General features: G+C 40.1%; 1 protein-coding gene and 1 pseudogene across 2 annotated transcripts; one reads left to right on the top strand and one right to left on the bottom strand.

Annotated features, from left to right (window-relative positions):
- Positions 1-8,308: 8,308 nt before the first annotated feature.
- On the bottom strand, positions 8,309-8,731 carry LOC104586785 (heat shock cognate 70 kDa protein pseudogene; annotated as a pseudogene).
- Positions 8,732-11,999: 3,268 nt separating this feature from the next.
- LOC104612647 (glycine-rich RNA-binding protein 4, mitochondrial) lies at positions 12,000-25,715 on the top strand. Of its 2 annotated transcripts, none has more exons than XM_010280166.2 (4): positions 12,000-12,294; positions 24,955-25,023; positions 25,214-25,320; positions 25,417-25,715. In XM_010280166.2, the coding sequence occupies exons 1-4, from the start codon at positions 12,072-12,074 to the stop codon at positions 25,444-25,446; spliced, it is 429 nt and encodes a 142-aa protein (XP_010278468.1). In that variant the 5' UTR covers positions 12,000-12,071; the 3' UTR covers positions 25,447-25,715. The 2 variants fall into 2 exon arrangements, with proteins under 2 accessions (XP_010278468.1, XP_010278458.1); XM_010280156.2 differs by having other exon boundaries at positions 12,004-12,294; positions 25,403-25,715.
- Positions 25,716-27,108: the final 1,393 nt, after the last annotated feature.

Raw genomic sequence — 27,108 nt, 5'->3', positions numbered from 1 at the left:
GTTGAAGTACCCGAGATTGGGGATAGCTGGGTGGAAGTTGGGGTGATTGGTGCCAAATGCTTCCGTAGTAAACTGACATGGAACACATTGTGGATCTGAGAGCCAGGAGGCAAGGCTAATCGATAGGCCACTGAACCGATCTTCTCAATGATTGGGTATGGCCCAAAGTACAGTGGGGCGAGCTTCATAGAACGCCGAAACGCCACCAAAGTCTGCCGGTAAGGCTGCAACTTCGCATACACGTAGTCACCTGCGACGAATGAGACTTCACGTCGGTGTTGGTCCGCTTGACATTTCATCCAGTTCCGAGCTACCTGAAGGTTATGTTGTAACTCGCGTAGGATGATGTCCCGGTCACGCAAGTATTCATCAACTGCCCCTACTCTAGCAGTACCTGGTACATAGGTCAGCAGACTTGGGGGTGGGATACCGTAGACCGCTTCGAAGGGGGTCATTTTGGTGGAAGAGTGAGTGGATGTGTTGTAGCTGTACTCTGCCCAAGGAATCCACTCTAACCATTTCCGCGACTGGTCACCTGCAAAGCATCGTAGGTATTGCTCCAACGTTCGGTTAACAACTTCGGTTTGCCCGTCGGTTTGGGGGTAGTAACTTGAGCTCATACACAATTTTGTCCCATGCATTTGGAAAAGCGTTTGCCAAAATGAGTTGATAAATACCTTGTCACAGTTGCTAACAATGGATGTCGGATTTCCGTGTAGGCGGACAACGTTGGCAACAAATGCCTTAGCGACTGTCGTGGCAGTGAATGGGTGTTTTAAGGGGATGAAGTGGGCATATTTTGTCAACCGATCCACAATTACCATGATAACCGTATACCCATTGGAAAGAGGCAACCCTTCGATAAAGCCCATCGAGATATCTGTCCACATTTGAGTGGGTATCGGTAGCGACTGAAGCAATCCCGTTGGCCTCATGCAATCTGTTTTGAATCGCTAACACACGTCACATTGCTGCAATAATTCCTTCACCGCCCGATGCATGTTAGGCCAAAGGAAGTTGTGCTTGATACGAGAGAGGGTTTTATGAAACCCAAAGTGCCCTCCTACTGGGGATGAGTGGCAGTCCGCCATTACCTTAGAAATCAAGGTGGAGGCGGGGCTCAAATAAATTTTGTCCCCCTTGAACCACACTCCATCTCATTGAAGCAACTTGTGGGAAGGTCGCTTCTTCATCAATTCTTCATAAAATGTGTCTTGTTTGACCTCTTTTTGTAGCATCGGCCACCAATCTGCATGTGGTAAAGAGATTGACAGAAATTGAAATTTGGCCATACGCGACAAGGAATCCGCACCTTGATTTTCAACTCCTTTTTTATACTCGATCTCGTAATCATACCCCAGTATCTTTGGCAACCACCGCGTTTGTGCCAGTGTAGCTATCCATTGCTCGAGTAAATACTTAAGACTTTTTTGGTCGGTGCGGACTGTAAAAGGTTTCCTAAGCAGATATGGGCGCCATTTCTTAATGGCTTTGACAATAGCTAACATCTCCTTCTCATAGGTGGATAGTGCCAAGGCTGAACCCTTCAATGCTTCACTAAAATAGGCCACCGGTCGGTTTTGTTGCGTAAGGATTGCTCCAATCCCAGTTCCACTCGCATCGCATTCAATCACAAATCGTTGGGAAAAATCTGGAAGACATAGGATTGGTGGTGAAGTGAGCGCTTTCTTCAACTGTTGGAAGGCCAGCTCCGCTGTCTCGTTCCATTGAAATCCCCCCTTGGTCAATAGTTGGGTCAAGGGAGCTGCTATGCTTCCAAAGTTGCGGATGAACTTCAGGTAGTATCCTGCTAACCCGAGAAAGCCACGGACCCCCTTTGCCGATGTCGGTGTAGGCCATTTGAGAACGGCTTGTATTTTTGTTGGATCAACTAACACGCCTTGCTCTGAAATTATATGACCCAAGTACTCGACCTGCGAAACACCAAATCGACATTTTGACATTTTTTCAAATAATTTGTTAGAGGATAATATTGTTAGAACAATTCGCAAATGAGATATATGGGCTTCCCATGATTTCGAATAAACCAGAATGTCGTCGAAGAAGACCAAAATAAATTTTTGGAGGTATGGACGGAAGAGGTCATTCATGAGGCTTTGAAAGGTTGCAGGCGCATTCACCAAGCCAAACGACATCACTAAGAACTCGTAATGCCCTTCATGCGTTCGAAAGGCTGTTTTAGGGATGTCTTCTTCTCGCACCCGAATCTGATGGTACCCGGACCGTAGATCTAGTTTGGAGTAGAACTTGGTCCCGTGGAGCTCATCTAATAGTTCATCAATCACCAGAATGGGGTACTTGTTTTTTACTGTGATGTCATTCAGCGCTCGGTAATCCACGCAAAATCGCCAAGCTCCATCAACCTTCTTCACTAACAAAACCGGTGATGAAAATGGGCTGTTGCTTGGCCTTATCAATCCTGACTGCAGAAGTTCCTTCACCATTTCTTCTATTTCCGTCTTCTGGTAATATGGGTACCGATATGGCCTCCCACTAACTGGTCCCTTTTCGGGAAGAAGCAGAATTTGATGTTCATGTGGTCGTTTAGGTGGCAGGTTGGTGGGCGGCTCAAATACATGAGAAAACTCAGTTAGGACGTGGTTCATCTCAGGCAGATAGCAACTGGGTTGGCTGCTGTAGTTGGAAGGAACTATTTGGAAGAGGAACCTTGTACCTTGTAATCCGTTGCACTCTTTGTCGGTCAAGGCTTCGATGCTGGCGCGTCCCACTCCCTGGAAGGTGCAAGAGACTCCTCCCTTCTTGAACGTCAAGGTTAGCCGTTTATAATCCATCTCGATGGGTCCAAGAGTTTCTAGCCATTGCACTCCTAATACCAGCTGTCATGCCGCAACTGGGAGAACGCAGTAGTCAGCAGTAATGGGATGCCCTTGGATGGTGAGAGTGAGAGCCTGGCACTGCCCCACACATTCTATCTTTTTCTGGTTGGCGACCATAACTTGGAATTTTCTATCCCGGTTCACTGGTAACCCGAACTTAGAGACTATGGCTTGATCAATGAAGTTGTGGGTACTACCGCCATCAATAAGCACCGTCACGTTCTTGTTTTTCAGCTTACCTAGAACGCGTATGGTTTGTGGGTGCTCAGCTCCTGCAATCACATGGAAGGAGATCTCAGGAATCGCTTCTTGGTTCTCTGCCTTTGCCTCGTCATTCTCCGTGCCCGCCTGTATGGGATCCTCAATCATGAATAACTGTGGACGTTCGCAATGATGGCCAGCGGTGAACCTCTCATCACAGTAGTAGCATAATCCCTTCTCGCTCCTCCTGGTTGGTGAGCCGCCGGAACATTGCTGGTGGAGCGTTGGGAACCTGGTTCGTGCGCTGAGTTGGTGGAGACCCGAGAACACCTGCCATTGGGTTGGGTGACCCTCTCTGGGATACTACGGCTGGTTGGGATCGAACCTGCTAGTTTGATTTCCGCTGTAGTAGGTTCCTCTCCTCAATCAGTCGAGCAACTTCGATCGTGTCTATCAAGGTTCTATGCTGCTTAATTTTCACATCTATACGGATGTCATCGCGAAGTTCTGCAATAAAACAGCCAATGAGAAAACTCTCGGGCAGGTCGTCAACTTGATGGGAGAGTCGTTCAAAGGCTTCTTGATAAGCTGCCACCGTTGTAGTTTGCTTGAGGCGAGTTAAAGCTTCCGACGGATCCTCATAGTCGGTTGGACCAAATTGTTGTAGCACAGCCTTGGAGAATTCTTCCCATGTAAGTGGTCCGCGATGTTTTGTCAGCCACCGATGCCATTGCAAGGCGATGCCTTCCAAATGAAAGGAAGCTAGTTGCACTTGTTGGTCTGATACAATATTTTGGAAATCAAAATATTGCTTTGCCTTGTAAATCCAGCCGCTTGGGTCATCCCCATTAAATTTCGGGAATGACAATTTGACATGCTGATGAGGGTGATCATGGACGGAGTTGGAACGGGAAGTATGTGGGTGTGAGGCTTCTTCATGAGCGAAGGGGTTGGTCTCGGGAGTGGTTCATGAGGCTCGGAAGGCTTGGAGTTCGGTTAACACTGCTTGTAAGACAATGTTCACCTGGTCGAAGCTTGACTCATGCCGGGCCAAGGTCTCGTTGACCTCATTGCGGAATTCCGCATTGGTTTTGCCACGAGTGTCCATGGTCGTAACCGGCTCTAATACCAACTGATATAGTCAAGTTCTCAGCAAAGGGAAAGAGAGATTCAGAGTAGGATAAGGAGAAGAGAGAGGGAATTTGGTTGTAGGAAAAGCCAATGCCTTTATTCCATTCTTCAGGCTATATTTATAGCCTTATAGTGCTACAAACTAGGAGTTAAGATAGGAACTGCCGCCCCATGATCTTAGGAGCTTATCAACAAGAAACAGAATGAACTTATCTACTAAAACAGAAATGAAGACTTATCTACTAAACAGAATTGAAATAGAATGGCTAAGGCTTATCCAATAACTAAGAACTACTATGACCGAGTCTCCTGCTGCTATCAACTTTGACCGGGTCTTCAACTTCTGTGCCGCCTAGTGCATGCATGCACATGCACGTATCACCTTGAATAGGTTTTATTCTCTAAGATAGGAAATGGCCATTCCCTCAAATGAAAAAATGCTCATTTCAACAGAAATGAAAATGGAATTTTAACAAACAGTTGCATCACAAAAAGTTTTTCATGGACCAAAGTAATCAAAATGATAATAAAAAGCATGAGTTGCCTCGAAATTAGTTTATAGATGTATATCAAGGCCCATTTTCCAATCTGGATGTATTAACACCGTGCTTGGATATGCTACTCACAGGCCCATTTACCTTCTTTTGGTCTGAAAATTTGTGATAAGTTCTTAAAGGCTTCAGCAACTATAGATTTATCCTTGTTTCTTAAAGCATAGAAGTCGACTGTACCACATAACACATAATCCCATGATACAGCTACCTCTATACATACATATATAAATTTGGGATTAAGATTTATTTTTTCTTGATTTTTAACAATTTATAGATCTTTTGATTAAATTATCATGTAGTACCTTATTTATTATTTTTCATACCATACTTATATCCATTTGAGACTTAAAGTTAGTGTTAGATGATTTTTAAGATTTATGTGAGTTTGATATATAACATATTGATGCATATATTAATTTTTTCACCATATACATATGTTTTCAAAGTGTATCATGCGTTTTTTTAAATAGCCTTTTCTTAGGAGATTTTTTGGATTCTTTGAAGTTTGAACCTCAAATAACGATTGACACATGCAATGAAAGAAGAATACAGAGAATAATTAATTCCTCTTTTTGAATTGAGTTAGGTTTTGGAGAGACAGCCCATAAGTAATGGTTCGTTTGGTTTATAATCGGAATTGGAATTGAAATTGAAACCAAAATCCTTGAAATCAGAATTCCCATAGTCTGTTTGATTCGATAAGAATCAGAATCAGAATTGTAATAAGCTGAAATGGGATTTTATTCTCAAGGAAGAGGGAAGGAATGCCCATTCCCTCAAATGAGGAATGTCATTCAAGTAGGAATGGGAATGGGACTCTGATTTTGCCCAACCAATTCCAATTCTAGACCCTTATTCCTGTGAACCAAATGGGCCCAAAATTTATTTTCCTAACTAATAACCAAAGGTGTGTGGAATTGGGTTTTACTAGTCCAATAAGTTATTGAATTAGGGCCCATTTTGTTTATAGTCTAAATCAGAATTGGAATTGGAACAAAAATCCTTTTGGAATCAAAATCAAAATGGTATGTTGCCATAGTTTATTTGGTTCAGATAGGAATCTAATTCAGAATTGGAATAAGCTGGAGTAGGATTTCATTCCCAAAGGATGAGCTAGGGAATGACCATTCCCTCAAATGGTGGAATGGCATTTCAATAGGAATGAAAATGGAATTTCAATTTCGCTCAACCAAACAATTAAAATATTCCGATTCCAAACCCCTATTTCTATGAACCAAACAGACCGTTAGACAGTTAATTGACTAAAGACTTCCACAATCACTGAAGCTGAAACCATGCATAGACTTGAACTAGTATCAACATTTTACAGCCCTTACCGCCCAGTCTCACAAAATCACAAGTACATTTAACCATATATATCTGTAGTAGTAGTGCTAATAGTATCACCAACCTTACTAATAGTTAATGTCCCAATTAATCTAAGCCTAAACAAGAATTTATTAAGCAACAGCACTGTCACGCTCTCCCTGGGCACTCAAACTTCACTTGGCACGAGTCTTCCACCCTCACCGTATAGGTGTGCGGCGACCTCCTCAGGAACAAAGGCAGCTGAACCATCAACTGACACACACACGTCGAATCCAGCTCCCTCACCCATCTGCAGCACTCGGCGTTTGCCCCGTGATGGTGGTGGTGCCTGTGGCGATGGGCCTGATGGCGATGATGCTCATGATCGCGGTCGTGGTCGTGGTCGTGCCGGTGCTCGTGGTCGTGGTCGTGGTCGTGCCGGTGCTCGTGGTCGTGGTCGTGGTCGTGGTCGTGCCGGTGCTCGTGGTCGTGGTCGTGGCCGTGCCGGTGCTCGTGTTCATGCTCATTAACCATTTGCTGTTGATTTTCCTGATGATGAGTCCCATTCATATCTGCAGCAAGATGATGTTCGAGAGGCACGAATGCACAGGCATGGTTTGCCAGGGCGAACTGGGACATGCAGAGTGGGCGGGGGGCCGGCACAGACATGGTTTTGGTTGCTAGCACCAGCAAAAGCAGGATTAACATCGTTGTTCGAATACTTGTTGCTCTCTCCATGCTTGCTCAGTTGCGCTCTCTCTCTCTCTCTCTCTCTCTCTCTGGTGCTGGGGACCGACGGTCATCAGCTGGGATTCCTAGCTAGGTAACGGAGATGGGTCATCCTACCTTTACTTATAATACTTGACCGTGCACATTCTTTCTGCTTCCCCATTTTCTCATTGCGAGCTCGGGATCAAACTTGAATGATGAAACAAATGAGGTTAATTTATAATTAGATCGTAATGGGAGACCACTTCTCTAAGGAGTAGAGGCGTCTCATTCTCTTTGTGTGAAGTTTATTATTAGTTGTTAGGTGATATACAGTTACTCTTCGCATGTGTGCGTCTGGTGCAATTTCAGTAATATTTTGTATAATGAATCAACTTGTCTTTGACCCGGGCTAGTTGTGAAGGTTCAAATTATCATGGTTTTTGAACTATCATTGACCCGAGGCGATCAGTCTGTTTGGCCTAAAAACCGTTCAAGCAATAGTTTTTAATTTGTGAATTGTCAACCCATTCAGACAACAGTTTTGGCCGTTTTTTATTCTAACTATTTTTTTACTTTTTACTTTTTTTAAACTGCTGACCCGGTGGCTTCGGATCGGTTTTTAAATCATTAGAAATTATGGCAGTGTATCCTACTGCTTGCTAAGAATGCAAAAGGCTTATATATCCATATAAGTGCAAATTTGGTTTGGTTTTGGACAGATAAATTTTGTTTTGTGTTTGATTGTAAAATTTAAACTAGAATCTACCTGATCAACTTTGAATGCAAAAGATTACTCCCAAAAATTGAGGCAAACTTTGCTCTATTTTGAATGCAAAAGCGTAAAAAAAAAATTAATTTTATTTTATTTTGCATACAAAATTGCACTCTTGCCAAACAAGAGTCCGGATTCAGTGGACCCTTGGGTTCATGGAGCATGTGAACCCTCTAATGAGAAACGCGCACGTCGACACTTTTGAACTAACCTCATTATAACGGACATTTGCCATTATCAACTATCCGTCCGGTTGAACCGGACACTAAAAGATAAAAAAAAATGAAAAATCTTATTTTAAAATTTAGGCCCAGCTCCTGTACCAGTCCTGCAGTCCAGCAGTCCTATACCAGTCCGACAGTCCCGCCATTGCTTTGGTCATAACCATACCCTCCATCCGGCATGTAGGCAACTTGGCACCACCACCCATACCTCCAGGCATGTCACCTCCACCAACTGATTCTTCTCAAGCCAGTCCATCGTCTCATCATCAATTGCCTTCTCCATCTTCTGCTTATCTGTAGGGTTCAATTTCCCAGTAAACTTCTCATCCCTGATCGTATCCTTCATGCTATACGCATAGCTCTCTAATGCGGTAGAAATAGGCCGGATGTCGAAGTCCTCACCCCCGAATCAAACATGAAAACGTTCTTTTCATCAGACCTCAAAGCCTTCTTATTCAAACCATAAGCAATGGCTTCGGCATCCTTCGTCGCCTGCCTCTACGAATCGTTGAAATAGGCCGGCACAATGATGACAGCATTCTTGACTGTCTAACCCAAATATGCCTCCGCAGTCTCCCTCATCTTGGTCAAGGCCATGGACGAAATCTCCTCAGCGGCGAAATGTTTCTCTTCGCCCTTGAATTGAACAACAATCATGGGCTTGTCACTGGGGCCAGGAATAACCTTGAAGGGCCAGAGCTTCATGCCACTCTGTACAGACGGATTAGAAAACCGCCGACCAATGAGTCGCTTGGCATCAAACACTATGTTGGAGGGTTTCATGGCGACTTGCTTCTTGGCAGCATCACCAATCAACCTCTCGGTATCAGTGAATGCGACATACGAAGGCGTAGTCCTATTACCCTGATCATTGGCGATGATCTCGACCCTGTCATTTAGCCTCACTCCGACGAAGCTGTAGGTGGTACCCAAATCGATACCAATCGCCTTGCCTTCAGTTTTAGCCACCATCGTCGAGGCTTGTAGCCTTGAAATGGAAATGCGCTAGATGGGTTGCTTGTCTCTACTAAGGATCAACTAAACAAAGTGATTCAGAAGAAAACTACAGAAATTTACAAAGCGCTTGTGTTAAATTGATTTGGAGTTCTTGATTCCAGTCTGAGTTTTGTGAGAAAGGTTGTGAGGAATTTAAAAGCCTGTTGAGGAGATTGTTCTATTAATGTTGAATGCTCAAGAATTTTGTGGATACGTCAAAATCAATTCTCTAATTTAGAGGGTGTTTGACTTTCACACGGTTGCATTTTATGACCAACTTGCCACATCATCATTTGTGCTTAAATGGTCATAGAGGATCGATATGATGATGTGGTAATTTGGTCATAAAATGCAACCATGTCAAACAGTCAAAGTCGAAACCCTTAAATTAGAGAATTATTTGGGGGTGGCCTTCACCAAAAGCCCGCCCACAAATAGGCCTTAGGCTAATGGGTAATCAAGGGCTTCTCACATTCTACTTAAGTGGGTACATGATAAAGATGATATCAAACAAATGGGTACCCGGTCCGTTATTAATATACCTGGGCCCAAAACTATTGGGTCCAATTCAGGTCCATGTGTGAGTGGCTGAATAAGTTGCGAGATCTGTTGGAATAGGGCTGCAAGTCGGGCCGGCTTAGATTGGGTTGAGGCCAATCCTAGCCCAACCCTAATCTTAACCCAATCTGGCCTTCAACCCGACCAACCTAATCTTAACCCTAACCCAACCCAACCCAACTCAAAGCCAATTTCGGGTTGGGTTGGGCCCAATCCAACCTTCTTCCCATCCCTTAAAACCTCATAGAATTTCTCGATTTTAGATCTTAACTCAATTTTCACTACATATGTTAATCCTATGTTTCATTAGTATTTGTTTGTCGACGTTTTTTCTGTTCTTTTGATACAAAAATTCAGAAAATCAAGTGTTATAAATGACTATAGTTTATTATGAGTTATGACTTACGATAGATCCTTCTTGGGTAGCAAACAACAAAGAGGAGATGAAGAATAAAATTTTCAAAAAAAAAAGACATAAAATAATGTTATTAAGGTTTTAGTGTTTCTGATTAGGATTAAGTGAAGTGATTTATCTTAAAAGAAATACATGATGCTATGTGGTGGGGGCTATGCGAATATCATGCATCTAAACAAATCAATGTATATTATATATTACATATAACATATATTTATACATTACAAGTACTATAGAGTCGGGTTCGGGTTGGCTAAGGGGTCAATCCTAACCCAACCCGAAGTAAAGTCAGGTTCATGAATTTCAACCCTAGCACTAACCCGAACATCAACCCAACTTTTTTAGGTTGGGTTCGGGCCAACCCGACCCAAGTTGCAACCTTAGATATCTGGTAGCCTGGTTAGTTAGTAGGTAAAGTAACTATTGATTCCATTGGTCATTCTCTATTAACAAATTTGATATTTTTTTCTTTTTGTTATTTTGATTAATAAAGAAGGATAGAATTATATCAACTCTCAACAAAATTTGTGGAGATTGACGGGTATGTTTTCACTCAAGTTCTCCTACCCACATGGCCACATGACAATATCACTTTATATTTGCAACATCTCCCAACAATGTTTTCGAATGGTAGTTGATCCAAACGGTCAGACCATTCAGTTTGGGAACTGCCCAAATAATTGGTTCCATTTTATCTTAAATCCGGTTATTGGCCAAAAAACGTTGAATTGGTCAATGATTTGTTGATTCGGATGGTCGAACTGTCAACCCATTCAAGAGGTCGTCTGTTCGAACCGGACGATCAAACTGTCATCAGAACGGTTTCGATTCTAGGCCAGTTTTTAAAACATTGTCTCCCAATGGATGATCACCCTAGATCTCCTAAACTCTTACCTACAAACATTTCCCACATCCTTACCCATAGAGGTGAGCAAGAAAAACAGAACCAACAAGATTGAACAAAAAATTATGGTTTATTGAACAAATTGGTTCGGTATTTTTGAAAATTTGATGGTTAATTGGACCAACCGATATATATATATATATATATATATATATATATTATACAAATATATTATTTAATATCTTATGTATATTTCTAATTTTTTATTACATATGCATATATAAAAGCCAAAAAACTGAACCGACAACCAATTAATCAGTTGACTTTGGTTTAGTTTCAATTACCAGTTTTCCAAAACCCAGTACTACCAGTTAGGTTTGGAAATTAGGCCCACGATTCGATTGACCAAACCAACAACCAATTAACCAATTGACTTTGGTTCAGTTTCTATTACTGGTTTGGTTTGGAAATTAAGCCCACGGTTCGGTTCCCCTACCTACCCACAAGCCACTGATGCTATGTATTAGGAACATCTTTCTATGAATGACAATGACAAAGGAGACATTTCCAAAATGTGCATGTAATGTTCTTGTGGGTAGAGATGTGGGAAGCATTTGTGGATAGGAGAGTTTGTGGGCAAGGATGTGGGAACATCTCTCCATGTAGTGTGCATATAGTGTCGTGTGGGTAGGGATATGGGGAGAGTTTATAGGTAAAAAATGTCTAGTATGTTTAAGCCTTTAAGGTGGTTCTGGGCCAAGAATGATAAGCACATCTTGGGCCAACAGTTGGATTTCCTCATGTGGGTGAATGAAATTCAAATTAGCCCCCCACAAGATTGCTCCTCGCAACATCCTACAAATACATCTTTACCGTGTATTGAGAATATTTCTAGATAATAACATTACTATTTCTGATACTATTATCGGGAGATGTTTCCAATACACAGCAGAAATATGCTGTGGGAGGTTGTGGGGTGCAGTCTTATGGGGCTGATTTGATCCCGGGTGAAATGTGACCTGCAATGTATTGTGGTCAACAAATCCGGACTCGTCAACACTAGCCATGCAATATAGGTATAGGTCCAGTCCAGAGTAATGAGACCACCACCGCTAGATGAGTCTCACCCAATCTAGTTAATTCTCGCACCAAATATAGCCACGCCACGATCCGATGAATTTCAACCATCTGTTGGTTCCACTATTTTTTTTTTTTTCATTTTGTAATTTTTCATGGTTTAATCAAAATCTTTTCCACCAAATAAAGGGAAACGAGAGAAAAAGGGTTCGACTATGGACGTCCAAGACTCCAATCCACTCCCACCGAACGAGCGCATGTGGCTGTGAATGAGATTAATGGGGCCCAAGCCCATATCAAAGCCCATTACAAGCATTTCTTGTACAGTTGTACCACGTTTCCCGGTACCATTTTCAAACTCGAGTATTTAAGATCTATCCCCTCGATTCGAGTTTCGTGGTTGCTGAAATTAGGGATTTCCAATGGCTCTTGCATCCTCGTGTGTCCTATTACATCACAGATCTTTTGCATTCTCCAGATCCTCGATTTCGAAAACTCCAATTCGAAGGACAATCGTCCCTATCACATTCAAAATAGAATCAGTGAATCGTTGCAATTCGGCTCTTCCGAACATCCGATGCTGCTCGAGTTCTGGTTCTTCAGTCGAAGCCGAGAAATATTCTTCAACGAGGATCTTCATCAAAGGTAATTATTCGATCTTCATCAGATCGAACTCATTGTACGAAATTCGCTTAATGTATGCGTAATTGGACTGTTTAGTACTTTAGTTTGCACGAAGTTCGGTACTATTGTTGAAGTCTAGTGAGTAAAGTGAGCAGTAGTATGGTTGAAAGCTTTTACATTTCGCTCAGTCGGCCCCTCTAAGGATGCAATAGGGATGAGTTTCTTTATGTATGTTCATTTGCTGTTTGTTGCAAACAAGTAATGATATGGAATTTCAATTCTTGCTTTTTCTTGGCGAATGTTCTGTTTGATTCTCCACTAGGTCGGATAATTTGGTCAAATAGTTTTCTTTTTTTTTTTTTTCCGATTGTTCTCCTAAACAACCTGCTGATTCTGTTTCTGCAAGAGGCTGTTTGACGAGTCGTCAATTCTAAATTTAGTCATATCGACAGAGATCGTTGAACAAGAAGGTCCAGTGTAATTTCTGTTTGGCATGGCTATCTTAAAATTTATCATGTTGAGCTTGCTAGAACATTACAAGTCATACCCCACGTTACCTTGTAACCATATTACCATATACCTGATAACCTCTGCCAGCTGTATTCCTTAACTACCTCTGTATTGTTGGGATAATAAATCCCTTTGTAAAATCCATGTAAGCTGAGACAGTTCAATATAATGTTTCAAAAAACCAACACATATGAACTACTTCCTTTTTTCCACTATGGACAAGATATCACGCACTTACTTGTAAGCACTTTACATTTGAGGCCCTTTTCTGATTAAGGCGGCTTGAAATCCTAGGGCGTCTTGGGTTAAAATTCTCAAAGACTATTTTGGCCTCACGACTCCATGTTGTCTTAAGGATCCTCCATGGAATTGCATGGATTGGAGAGGTTTTTATCTATGTAAACTATTTACATAATAAGATTTTGTCATGGAAGTTCTATTCATTTTCCCAATTTACGATTTAGCTGGTGCTGTGGTCCTTTAAGAGTTTTGCAGCTTTTGTTCCATATGAGGATAATGATGATCTTTTTTGGCCATTTATCAAAGCAAATAGGGAAAGGTTTCAGACGTTCAATTTTGTGTATTTCTTATGCAGTGATGTTGAAGAAGACACTTGACCACTTTTTTTTGTCCTTTTTAATCCTTTGAAATTTGAAAGGAATGTATATTTTTGGAAACTTAGAAAATAATGGCCCTTTTCAAAGAAAAGGTCGCTAGGTTAAGCATGGATGGTTACAAATAGGAAAATTCTGTTGGTTTGAGTTGGTGAATTTGACATATAATAGGGACTAAAGTTCCATGTGTACTCTAGCATGGCATGATTGAAAAAAGAAGGATCTTATAAATTGCAAAGATAGGTTAATTGTGTGCTTCTCATAAAATACCACTACAGGTTCTACTGCACTAATGAAGATTTAGATATAGGCAATTACTGATGGGGGTCATTGAGGTAAAGTGGTAAACTTGCGACTGGGTTTGTAGTCAAAATATTATGCCTATCCTTGTGACAATAAAAAAGAAGCAAAGTTAATTCTATATGAAGTCAAAATTCCATGGCTAGAAACAGTTTAAAGGGAACTAGAAGAAATTGGAACTTGTGATAAATCATGAATAAACTAGTGGCTTCAAATAATATGGTGGTTTTAAATCAGGGATATGTAGTGGCAAACAAAGTAGCAAGTTGAATCGTAGTAGATGGTAAATGAACGTGAAAGATTTCGAGATTATATGATCATTAAAGACTACTTGAGAAAATTTGATGTTGACATTGTAATGATGCAAGAGCCCAATATTCACAAATTCATAGTTAAGGAGTATTTGGGTAGTGATAATTTGTGCTGTGTACTGGCATCGATGCTTTAGATGATATTGTTTTCTTGGATATTATGACGCTAGGAAGAACTACGAAGAAACTTCCATGTATTCTTAGGATTTCAAATTATCGAGGATAATTTTGAATGATGTCGCACATCAGTGTATGCCTCTAGGGTCAACTCCCTTACTTTGACAATCAGTAAATAGAAAGATAGCTCAATATTTGGGGACAAGTGGTGTAGTTGGATTTTTGGGTGTATCAGTACTTGTCACTACTCTATTCTGGTAAATGGTATGGTGAGGGATTTTTTTTCCAGCTTGCAGGGGTGTCAGGCAAGGGATCCATTCTCACCCTTCCTTTTTACCTTAGTAGCTGATGTGATTAATAGGATAATTACTAAGGCTGACAGTGAAGATGCCATTAGGGGTTGGAGAATAGGGAGACACCAAGTCCCTGTCACCCACCTTCAGTTTGCAGATGACCTAATGATCTTTTGTGAAGGAGGTTTTAGCGAAAAGGTAGCAAACCTAAAGGAGCTAATAAAAGGATTTGAAAGTATTTCTAATTTGAGAATAAATTTGGAAAAGAGCTGCATAGCGGGATAAATTTGGAGGTAGGGGAGGTCGAGGCTATTGTGGAGTGTCTTGAGTGTTCCACCTCTGCTTGGCCTATGTCATATTTAGGGCTTCCTTTAGGGGCAAATCCTAGGGAGAGTAGATTTTGGATCCCAGTGATAGAAAAGTTTGAGAAGAGATTAACCTCATTGAAGAGGAATTATATCTCTTTAGGAGGGAGAATTACCCTAATAAGAGCTACCTTGGCTAACTTACCTACATATTTTTTGTCTGTTTTTAGGATACCAGTTAGGGAAGCTAGGAAACTAGAGAAGTTGATGAGAGATTTCTTATGGGAGCCGGGACAAGAAAAAAAGGATCACTTGGTTAATTGGGAAATTGTGTGCAGAAGTAAAGAAGAGGGGGGTTTGGGACTTGGGAGGGTAACTAGAAAAAATCAAGCTCTGTTAGGGAAATGGTTGCGGTGATGGCCATTGGAAAGAGAGAGATTGTGGCATGAGATGGTGGGAAGCATTCATGGGAGGTTAGAGAATTGATGGGATGCTGGTGTATCAAGGCAAGCTAACCTAGCAGCTCCTTGGAAGGCTATTCACAACACCCTTCCTCAATTCCTCAATTTTATCAGGTATGAAGTTTGTTCTGGCAACTCTATCCATTTTTGGGAGGATATTTGGGTAGGAGACACCTTTAAAGGATTTGTTCCCTTCGCTATTTTCTGTTTCTTTGTACAAAAAAGAGGTGGTCTCAAAATTTGTCTCACCTTTGGGAACACCCTTAGATCCTACTTGGGATTTTGGGTTTCGCAGATGACTTAGGGATGATGAAATTGATTATCTTTCTGTTTTGCTTGGTTGTCTTAATCAGGTTTGTTTGGATCCCTCCAAGCCAGATAAGAGGGTTTGGACTCCTAGACCCAATGGAACATTCACTTGTGCTTCTTTCTTCAAGTCCATCTCTCAACTTTCTACTCACCAACCCTTTCCGTTAAAAGAGATTTGGTGCAGGCCAGTTCCCCCCAAAATTATGGCGTTTTGTTGGGAAGTATTCCATGGGAAAGTAAACACTCTAGATAACCTACAAAAGAGAAGACCTTTCCTCTATATTTCTCCTAATTGGTGTATCCTCTGTAGAGCTCACGGTGAGGATTGTTACCACCTATTAATATCTTGTCCCTTTTCTGTAGACCTTTGGGCTTGGCTACTTTCGTTGTTTGGGGGTAGTTGGAGTCTACCAGCAGAAGTTCACATGCTCTTCAACCATTCTACCTTTTATTGGCCTACAACAATAGGGAGAATTATGTGGAGATGTGCTCGTGCTGCCTTGATTTGGACTCTTTGGGAAGAAAGGAATATTAGAATTTTTCAAGAAAAGGAAAGGAGCAGTCAGGATTTGAAAGACTGTGTGTTAAATAGGGCAATACCTTGGATGAAGACCTTGGAAATCTTTCATCAATTCTCCTTTAATGACCTTTGGAGAAATTGGTCAGCAGTAGTGAGGTGTTCATCTCTAAAGGACAAATCAATTACAAGCTGGTCTCCTCCATCCGAAGGCTCACTAAAGTTGAACTTTGATGGAAGTAGCATGGGTAATCCAGGATTATCCGGAATGGGGGGTGCTTTGAGAAATGAGAAGGGAGAGATTTTGTTGCTCTACTCAGGTCCCTTGGGAATTGGGGACTCCATCAGGGTAGAACTTTTAGTTGTTGTACAAGGGGTGCAATTTGCAAACCAGTTGGGGGTACAACACCTAATAATTGAGGGGGATTCCAAAGTGGTGGTGGGTTGGTTGAAAAATCCTGAAGAGGCTATGTGGCGTTACAAGAATGAAATGAAGAAATTTAGTTGGTTGACAAGGAATATGTTGGTCACTGTACAATGGGTGGGGAGATTAGAAAATACTTTGTCAAATGTGTTAGGTAAGCAAGGGGTAAATAGGGAAGAATTATTTTGGGCTCAGTTGTGATTCTTGCTTTTCTTTCCTAGTTTACTTGTAAGATTCAAGGAGGGGCTGCAGCTCGTGCCTCTCGCTGGGATGTTGTATGAACTCACTCTAAATTTTCTTATGAATTAAAAAATGTATTATCATTCATAAAAAAAATGTAGAGCAATGAGTACCCTCCAATAAAACACGACTTACTATTAACCAAATGAAAAACTAAATCACCTAGCGAGTGCTTGCTTGGGTGATTTGGTTTCAATGCGTTCACATGGTCACAACGCTTACTTGCAACTCTCTAATAAAACACAAACATGCTATTAATCAAACAAAAAAAAAACAAATTATCTAGTGAATGCTACCCTGAATGACACACTAACAATTTGCCAAGTCGCCAACATATGAAAAAAAATAGAAATTGCCTCTAGGGTCTACTACCTTACTATGACAATTTAGAAATATCAAAGTAGCTAACATGTCAAGTGATTAGTTCAAATGACCATGACAATTTCATGCAACCCTCCAATAAAACACAAACATGCTATCAATCAAACGAAAAACCAAATCATCTAGTGAGTGCATTCCTAGGTGGTTTCGATTCGATGAGTTCAAATGGTCGCAACACTTTCTTGCAACCTTAGAATAAAACACAAAAATGCCAACAATCAGATGAAAAATCAAATCACCTAGTGAATGCATTCCTTTTTCCTACCCCAAATGATCAATAACAACATGCTAACATATGAAAAAGTAGAAACTACCTCTAGGGTCTACCTCCTAATTATAACAATCAAGAATTGTCTAGGCAGCCTAATATGTGTTGTGATTTGTTTACATGGTCACAATACTTTCTTGTAACTCTCCAATAAAACACTAACATGCTATCAATCAAAAGAAAAACCAAATCACCCAATGAGTGCATGCTTGGGTGATTTGATTTCTATGAGTTCACATGATTACAACACTTTCTTGTGACCCTCCATTAAGTTATAAGCATACTAATAATCAAATTTAAAACCAAATCACCTTTGGTTTTGATTAGTCCACATAGTCGCACCACTTTTTTGCAACCCTCCAATAAAACATAGGCATCCTATCAATTAGATGAATGACAAAATTACCCGGTGATTGCATAGTTGTTATTGCTATCCTAAGTGATACATGAACTACCTTATATCATATGATAAAATGGTGACTACCTCTAGGATCCACTACCTTACTAGGAATATCAATTACTCAATGAGTGCATGGTTGTTGTTTTTTTTTTTTGGAAAAGGTAAAGTAATATTTAATGATAAGAAATTTCACACAGGAGGCTGAGATTAGTCCCAGAACAGGCTGACTGATCAAATCAGCAAATACACTTTCCATCAAGAGCTAGAAAGAAATACATCTGACACATTACAGTTTCTCAAATCCGCAGCCACAGACACCCAAGAAATCAGCTTGCCCACTGATTTATGAATTAACTCTTCCAGACTTAGAATCTTGTTACTGAAAATCCTTCTATTCCTCTCGGTCCAGATGGACCAAATTACAGCAATTGGAACCATCTTCTAGACAGTCTTCTTTTTCTTGCTCAAACCCATAAGCTTCCAGCAACACAACAGCTCTTTTACCGACCTCAGCATCACCCAACATACCTTCAAGGAGCTGAGGAAATGGTTCCACAACTGAGCAGAATACGGACAACGGATACACAAATGATCAGTAGATTCAGCACTGCTCCCACATAGACTGCAAGACAAGTCTGAAACCTGAATTCCCCTTCTCACTAGATTCTCCTTAGAAAGACATTTATTAAGAGCCATAGTCCAAACTAGGAAGTTGGCTTTTTTTGGGCTGTTGGGGTTCCACACTTGCTGATCTGGGAAATCAAGGACACCCCACCTACCGAGATTAGCAGCCAAAGATTTAATAGAGAACACCCCATCAGAGTTCCACTTCCAATGCCACTTATCCTCCGATTCAAAACCTTTTCCACCTCCCAATCAAAAAGATTCCTTCGAAATGAGGGAGTCCTAAGAACTGAACCACCAGAAATACTATAGCACTCTGCAACTGAGGCCTCTTGATCCGAAGCACATTGGAAGAGGAGGAAGGACTCAGCAAGAGGTTCATCTGAGCACCAAGGGTCCTTCCAGAATTTGGTCCTGTTACCATTACCAACCCTAACTGAGACCCCCGCGCCAGAGTGGAAAAGTTCTTCATTATCCCTTTCCACAGAGAGTTACCCCAGTTGGGAGGAGGGTCCCTAGTTCGCCAATTGCCCCAATTCACACCATATTTGTTGGCAATGAGAGATCTCCACCATGCGTCATTTTATGCAGCAAATCTCCAAATCCACTTACAGAGGAGAGCAGAATTAAAAGATTTCAGCTTCCTTCTACCTAACCCCCCTTCAACTTTGGGGAGGCAAACTTGCTCCCAACTCACCAAGTGCACTTTTTTCTCCTCCTCCCATCTGAAGCTTTTCAATCTGATTTGCAACCTTGTTAGGAATAGAGAATAGAGACAGGAAGTAGGTAGGTAAATTGGAGAGAGTACTCTTAATCAAAGTCACCCTACCCCCAAATGAGAGGTATTTTGCCTTCAAGAGGCCGGCTTGCTTTCCAATCTCTCAATAACCGGGTCCCAAATTGCAGAAGAACCACCACTCACCCCTAGAGGGAGTCCCAAATATTTGACTGGAAGGGACTCAATTTGACAAGCCAAAATACTAGCACACTCTGCTAAGTTGGAGACATGGCCTACTGGGATGATTTGGCTCTTGTTCCAATTAACTTTAAGACCTGTTGTCACTTCAAACCAAGACAAGATCCCAAGGATTAACTCCACCTGAGGGGGAGAGGCATCCACAAAGCACAACGTATCATCTGCAAATTGAGGAATATTCACCTTCTCTCCCCCCGACACGATTGCAAAACCTTCCCACTCACCTGAAACTACAACCTTCTTACATAACAGAATGAGGATCTCCATTACACATATAAATAGAAAAGGAGACAAGGGGTCTCCCTGTCTAAAACCTCTGGAACTATCAAAGAAACCTGCGGACTGTCCATTAACCAAGATTGAAACTTTGGAGAGGTGATACAGACTTTAACCCAATTCCTCCATTTCTGCCCAAAATTCATTTGATGTAACACAAGATCAACACATCTCCAGTTAACATGATCATAGGCCTTTTCAATATCAAGTTTACAAATCAACCCTGGGGAACCTTCTTTTTTCCTGGAATGAATGAGCTCATTGGCAATGAGAACAGAGTCTAGCATCTGCCTACCCGGAACAATAAAATGATGACTACCTCTATGTTCCACTACTTTACTAGGAATATCAAGAAATACGAAGTAGTTTAACATGTGAAGCGATGAGTTCACATAATCATAACACTTTCTTGTGGACTCTAAAATAACCCAAACATGCTATAAGTCAAAGGGTAAACCAAATCACCTAGTGAGTGCATGCCTGGCTTTGGTTTTCATGAATTCACATGGTCACAACAATTTCTTACGACCATCCATTAAAACACAAACATGCTGTTATCAATCAAATGAGAAATGAAATAACCCAACAAAGGCATGTCTGTTATTGCTACACCAAATGATATAATAACAACCCATTATCATATAAAATAGAGATTACCTCTAGGATATGCTACCTAACTTCAACAATTAGGTAATACCATGGTAGCTTAACATGTAGAGTGACGCCTCAGCAATAAGGTGCTAATGGAGGGTTCAATCAAGATACTAGTTCTTTTTATTTTTTTCTTATTTGTTAGGGTTCAATCAAGATATATACTGCACTTATAAAAAAAATCAAGATATATACTGTCTTGAACCCTTGAAGACTTCAAAATCTAAACTAATAAGCATGTAAGAACTCAAAATTTTGTCCAATCAACACATATTCATCCTTTCTTTTTCTTTTCTTCTTTTCCTAAGACAAAAAAAAAGAGGCATTTTCTGAAAAGTCCCACCACCTAGATGACTAGGCGACAAGCAGACAAGGTGCCCCCTATCACCTAGCCTCGCCTTGGCACCTTGAAAACCTTGCACCCAAAAGAAAAACTTGAGAAACTTGACTTTCCCAATGGCTTTATAGGGCTCCAAGGTGACTGGTGACCAATATAAGAGGTTTTGACTGAAATTTTGCTGGATTTTGCCCATTTCCAGCATCTTGAGTCCTCTAATTTCATGTCTATGTGCTGGTTCTGAAGCAAAGAAAGAAGTTCTGTCACCTGGTCCAACTACCAATCATTGGAGTTTCTCCTGAATACAGGAGATCAAACTATTCTATCACCATCCAACACAAAACAGTTTGCAACAGAGGCCTGTTTATTTTCAGCCACATTAAACAGGGAAGGGAATCTTTTCTTTTAAAGGACTGTCATTGTTCCATGGGTCTTGCCAGAACATCAACCCACTTCTATTTTCTGCCTCGTATGATATTCCTTTGATGAAATGGGGATAGGCTTTGTATATGCCTTTCTGGATGCTGCAGCTGTATGTCAAATGAGCATGACCTGCATCCCAACCATTGGTGTTAAACCCACACTTTTCAGCCATTATTTTTCTTTTTGATAAATGAGTGCAATTTTATTAATCAAAGAAAGAGTGCACAATCAGCCTAAGAGGAGGCACAAGATACCTCCCCTTGGAGCTAAGCAATATTGCAAATAAACACACACTAGCCTGAATTACAATTCTAAGGTAGCCCAAAACAGGTCACCCCTTGATACCCCTTGTTTAGCCAAAGAATCAACCATTGCATTTGTCGATCTGCTAACCCACTGAAACCTAACTGCCCTATTTCTTGTCAGCCAGTTACTTTCTTCAAAAGATCCCTGTAACCCCAAAAGACTTTCTAGATTTGTCAACCAGCCCACCACCACCTTGTAGTCCCCCTCAACTATCAAGTTTTCAACTCCAAGTTGACTAGCAACCTGTATGCTTTGTACCACTGCTAGTATCTCACCCCTTATAGAATCGCCAACACCCACTGTTTTTGAGAATAAAGAAAGATGTTGTCTTTATCTCTCAGAATCCCTCCTATGCCTGAGGGTCCTGGATTGCCTAGACTGCTTTTTGTCACAATTTAATTTTACCATTCCTTCTGGAGGGGGCTTCCATTCTACTTGTAGTCTGTTCTTTGTGGAGGCTGTGGATGCCACTGCTGCCAATTTCTCCTTAAATCATCAAAAGAGTAATACACAAACAAGTTTGAAGTTTTCATCCAAGAGGTTGTCCTTATCATTATACACTCCTTTACTTCAACAAGGCTTCTTTCCTTCTCTTAAAAATTCTAGCATTCCTCTCCTCCCATAAAGTCCACAAGCTAGCTGCTCTGATACACTTCCACATTAGCTTCCCTCTCTTTGTCAATCTCCCAAAGGTAGACAGAACAAACAGCAGATTTACTTGAGAGGAGAGGGTAGAACAGAGGGATTTAAACAAAGATGCACAATTGAAGGAGCCAACCCGGGTTAGAGACCAAATCCTTTTATCAAGTCTGGGGGGTCCAAACACACAGACCAATCCTTTTATCAATCTCCATAACTCCTGTAGTTCATTAGAAAATCTCCAGAATTATCTCCCCAGTAGTGCTATATTAAACAATTTCATCTTCCCAATTCCCAGCCCTCCTTGAGATATAGGTTTGCATATCTCTTCCCAATTCACCAAATGGTATTTAGACAATACACCTCTGAGGGCATTAGAAAAAGTGGCAAATAATAAGCTGGAAGGCTGGGTGGCATACTCTTAACTAGAATCACCTTTCCTCGTTTGGGAAGATATCTACCTTTCTATGTTGTGGATGCTTTTATTGGGAAGAAATACAGCCGCAAACAGCAGCAGTAATGGGTGCAAGATTCAGTGTTCCTATCCTATCTGTTAGCTAGATACAGCGTCCCTATCCTATCTTATCTGTTAGCTAGATTCAGTGTTCTTATCTTATTTGTTTCTATTTTAGCTAGATTCAGTATTCTTATTAATTAGGCAGTAGTATAGATAAAGGTTATTAGGAAGTCTTCCTAAAGTAGGACTCTTATCTTCTTGTAATCTCCTATTTAAAGGAGCAGATGATATTCAATGAAATTATCGAAATTTTTAGTCAAGAAAGAGCAGAGGAGAGTTGGTGATCTCTTTAACAAATCACCATTAAGGCGCCAAGATAGGTTCCTCAAGAAAAGGGAGGAACAAGGGAAAACAAGAGGTTTTCCCCGTTGACCGACCTGTGACGAGATCCTATTCGCGGGCCTTTAACATTCTAAGAAGCCAATTTCCTGTCAATTCTCTCTAGAGGGCTCCATATGCTTCTTGAGTTGCACTTTGCCCCTAAAGGTAAGCCCAAGTATTTTGTAGGGTAGCTACCTATATTGCATCCAACACTTCTGCCAGGTCTTGCAAATTAGGAACATCTCCAACTGCTATCATCTCACTTTTGGATAAGTTAACTTTCGAACTAGATGCCACTTCGAACCAAAATAGCTCACATATTGAAAACTTGTTCCCCGCTAAATTCATTTGGATGGTTCCTGCACTCTAGGATTAAGGTACTTACTTGAATGTGGCCCACAGAAATGCCAACATGTAGGGCATGCTTCAAGAAAGGTGTACATATTGTGGAGATGTTTTAACACATTCCTTTCTGGGGCTATATTTATGTCATTCTCTTGCCTGATTAAACACTAAATAGATGAACATCCTTCCCTTCTTCATGGTCTCAGTTTTCCTCCCCAAATCATGAGAGGTTTGTGGTGGAAAGGTACTTTAATGTTGCAACTGGTCCATTTAGTTGTCTTTCAGATCTTTCATGGCAACTATCTCATTTCATTTTAGAAGAGTTGGCCCTACCTTCCAGGTTGGAGGTTCCATTTAGCGATTTAAACGGCACGCCTTGGTGCACAAGCGAGGAGTATTTTATGGTATGTGTCTCGCCCAGCTCTTAGGCCTTGCGCCTCAGCCCAGGCGTGCGCCTTTTCAAAATTCTGCGCTTTTTTCCTATTTTTTAACCTAGCGGCTAGGTTGGGGGCTCTACCCTCGGACCACCAACTACCCTCCTCGAGGAATCCTGAACAAATCCATGTTAGGGTCTTAAATTTTTATTTCTCACATGAAAAATAATGATTTTATAAGTTTGACTGCCTTTTAAGAAGATATTTTATTGTTCATTCATTCATCCTAATAAAATATCTTCTTAAAAGGCAATTAAAATTATAAAATCATTATTTTTATGTGAGAATTAAGAATTTAAAACCCTAACATGGACTTGTTCGGGCTTGCCTCGAGGGGCGTGGTACAAAGGCGACTCGTAGAATCAAGAATGCTATATGTTTTACATCACATTAACTACTTGAAGTAATGCAATTGAGGAAAAAAAGAGATTGTGGGTTTTACATGCTTGAAAATGCCTTATATGTTTGCTTTTATTTTTATGTTTTCATTTGAATACGCTTTACATGTTATGCTTATGTATATATTTTTTATTAATATTATGTTTAACTTTTCTGGCATTTTTTGAATTTTCTGACAATTTTTCATTTTCAGCTTTTTTTTTTTTTGTATTTTTGCATCTTGCTTCAAAAAGGTGCAAGCCTTGCCTTGCGCCTTGCACCTCACACCTCAGGCGCAAATTGGCCCTTGTGCTTACACTGGTTCCATTCCAGTGGATGTCTTTTCCTTTGAATGCTGAAGAGTTAGCCAAAAGTGGGGTCAGTGGGACAGAACTGTATTGAGGTTCCTCATTATTAGTCTATCCCTGTTTATTTTGTTCTGTCCAATTTAACATGTGGTCTCAGTTCTCTTCTAAACCTATGGAGCCCATGGTATCATACCTCTCTTTTTATATGTGTCGGGGGTGGGAATGTGGATATGAGCAATTGCTCTATGTTGTTAGTTAAAAGATTTGTTACTTTTAGGCTATGTTTGGTTTGATGGAAAAGGTAATCAAGGAAAGGGAAAGGTAGGGAAATATATACAAGGTTTATAAAGGTTTTCCTATCTTTTTCTACTTTTTCCTTCAAACCAAACACAACCTTAGAGAAGAAAATGAGAAAGAAAAATACATCCAACACTTTCAATTAATTTTCTTTTCTGCTCAGTGAATCAAGTGACTTTTTTTGTGGCTCGAAAAGGCATGCATACACACATACAGTTTTTCATGTAGATGTAATCACATACTATATATACCAATATATGTACAGTAATTGAAAAGTCAGCTTTTCTTTTCCTCTCAAATTTTTGAGTGAGTTACTCTTTTTTCGTCCCAATACAAACTTCTCCATTTTCATTTACAGAAATAACCTTATTTCTAATTCCTCCCTGATTATTGGTGCAGGACTTCCATTATCAATGTCTGAAGGATGTTTGATGAAGTCATTTTCCTGCTATGGTGAAGTAAGAAAAGGTGAAAATACTACTCATCTTATTTAATAACATTTTTGCTTGTTTTTTAGGGATTAGTGTAAAGGTGCTATTTTATTTTTTTATTGGATATTTGTGCTTTACTTTATTGAATCAAATAAATAAATAAGTAAAAGATATGAATTGAACCGTTTTACTTGTTTTTTGTCTTATTTTTCTCTGTTATCTTGCAGTAAAAATTATAACAGATAGAAAATCTAGACAGTCTTTGGGATTAGCATATGTTTGGTTTGCCAGTGAAGAGTCTGCCCAGTTGGCTGTTGCAGAAATGGATGGAAAGGTTGTCATCTTAAACTCTTTTTCTTCTTATCAATAATTTTAAGTGCACAAAGATGCCTCTTCTTCACTTGGGAGGTGTTTAGTTTTTTGGTGGCAGGTTCATTGCCGTTACAATTGCAAAGCCTGAATCTCCTACAAGTAAGGTAAGGACCGTGTCATATAAATTTTAATCAGCACATACTCTCCTTGCTTATAGCTTAAATCTCCTAAATTGAGGTTAAGGTGAAGCCCGTTTGGATTAATTGTTGAAGAAGTATAACATATATTGAGGTGGTCAGGTGCTTTATTCATACAGACCTAGTCCACATCTTGCCCACTGTAAATCCGTAACAAAAACGAATGCAACACTTAGTTGAAATTTTGTTGATAAAAGAAAAGGACATTCTTTAAGTTGGCCATATTGGATTATCTAGGGTATTTTTGCCAATGTATATGATTTTGTTTTTCAAAACAAAAAACAGCCAATCAAAAGGTATAATAAAAGAGGTGATCAGTCAAGTGGTGTTCATCAAAATTCATGGGATGCTTTGATTGGTCAATTACCACGTTTTTCTGGTATCATAGATTTTTCCCAGAAATAAAACCATACAGGTTCAAAATTTCAATACTACACATCAGGCATATCTTATTGTATAAGGCAGGCCCTTGATGCTCTAAATAAAGGACTTTTAGGGTTTTGACCATTTTCAGGGGCTAGGCAGGCCTAAGACCGACCCTCTTACCAATTTTGAAAAGAAAAAAAAATGTTAAGTGGCTTGGAAACACCCGATATGCATGTTCTTGCCCATCAGATGTATCCAAACATTTTAACAAATGATGCCACAACAATATCCTTCTAGTAGGGCCCTACTTGTACAATATCGGGACTTTGACCTTTGTCCTGCTGCTTATGGCACATATCCACTGTATATCGACCTTTGTCCATGTTTCACTTTGCGCCTAATACTTGGCTTGATTACAGTCCTATTTAAGGGTAATTCAAATTCGATCCATTTATAATTGGATTAGACATGGATCAATTTCAATCGATTAGATCTTTTAGTAATGTTGGTTTGAATGTTGTATTTTTACTAGAGTCATTGGTTCAAGTCTTATAAAATTTATTTTCAATGTGTTTTTTGGTAAAATATGAAATACTTATTTCCAATATGTTTGGTTTAGTTTAATTTATTGATAGTCAATAACCAACTGCAATCTGAATTCAATTTGAATCTAGTATAAATCTGATAGGTAAGATACGATTTTCAATCTGAATATATAAACAAGGGTTTTTCCACTTCAGAAATTTTTATGAATTTGTACAGTTAAGAACAGTGATATTTGGGGGAATTTATTAGGGAGTACTATAGAATAGGTGGAGAGTTGGGATAATACATTAAAAAAATCAATAAAATTTCTGAGGGTGAATAAACTATCAATTCCCAATAAAATAAATCAAATTTGGTTTATCCATTTATATGGATTTAATGCGCATTCAAACCCAAAGTTTGTTGAACGGTTTTCTCGCCCTCAACCACCTTTGTATCTTATACGTATGTTGGCGTCCGACCAGTAGAGTGATTTTTGTGTTGATGGCTGATGACTCGATTACTTGACATTGTGGGTTTTTGTTATTAATACGCAATGCAACCCTGGCCATGTATCGTGGGTCTAAACCATAATGTTCAACATCATTCCATTTTAAGGGAAGCAACTAATCCCCTTATCCCCCTCATTTGGAACAATGAAATTAAAGATGATTGGGCATTTTATAAGAAGTGGTTGAACGGTCGCAGTCATTTAAGCTATA

This window comes from Nelumbo nucifera, chromosome 4, assembly GCF_055504915.1.
Source record: "Nelumbo nucifera cultivar China Antique chromosome 4, China Antique-T2T, whole genome shotgun sequence".
NCBI lineage: Eukaryota > Viridiplantae > Streptophyta > Magnoliopsida > Proteales > Nelumbonaceae > Nelumbo > Nelumbo nucifera.
This window is presented reverse-complemented; position numbering and strand designations above follow the sequence as displayed.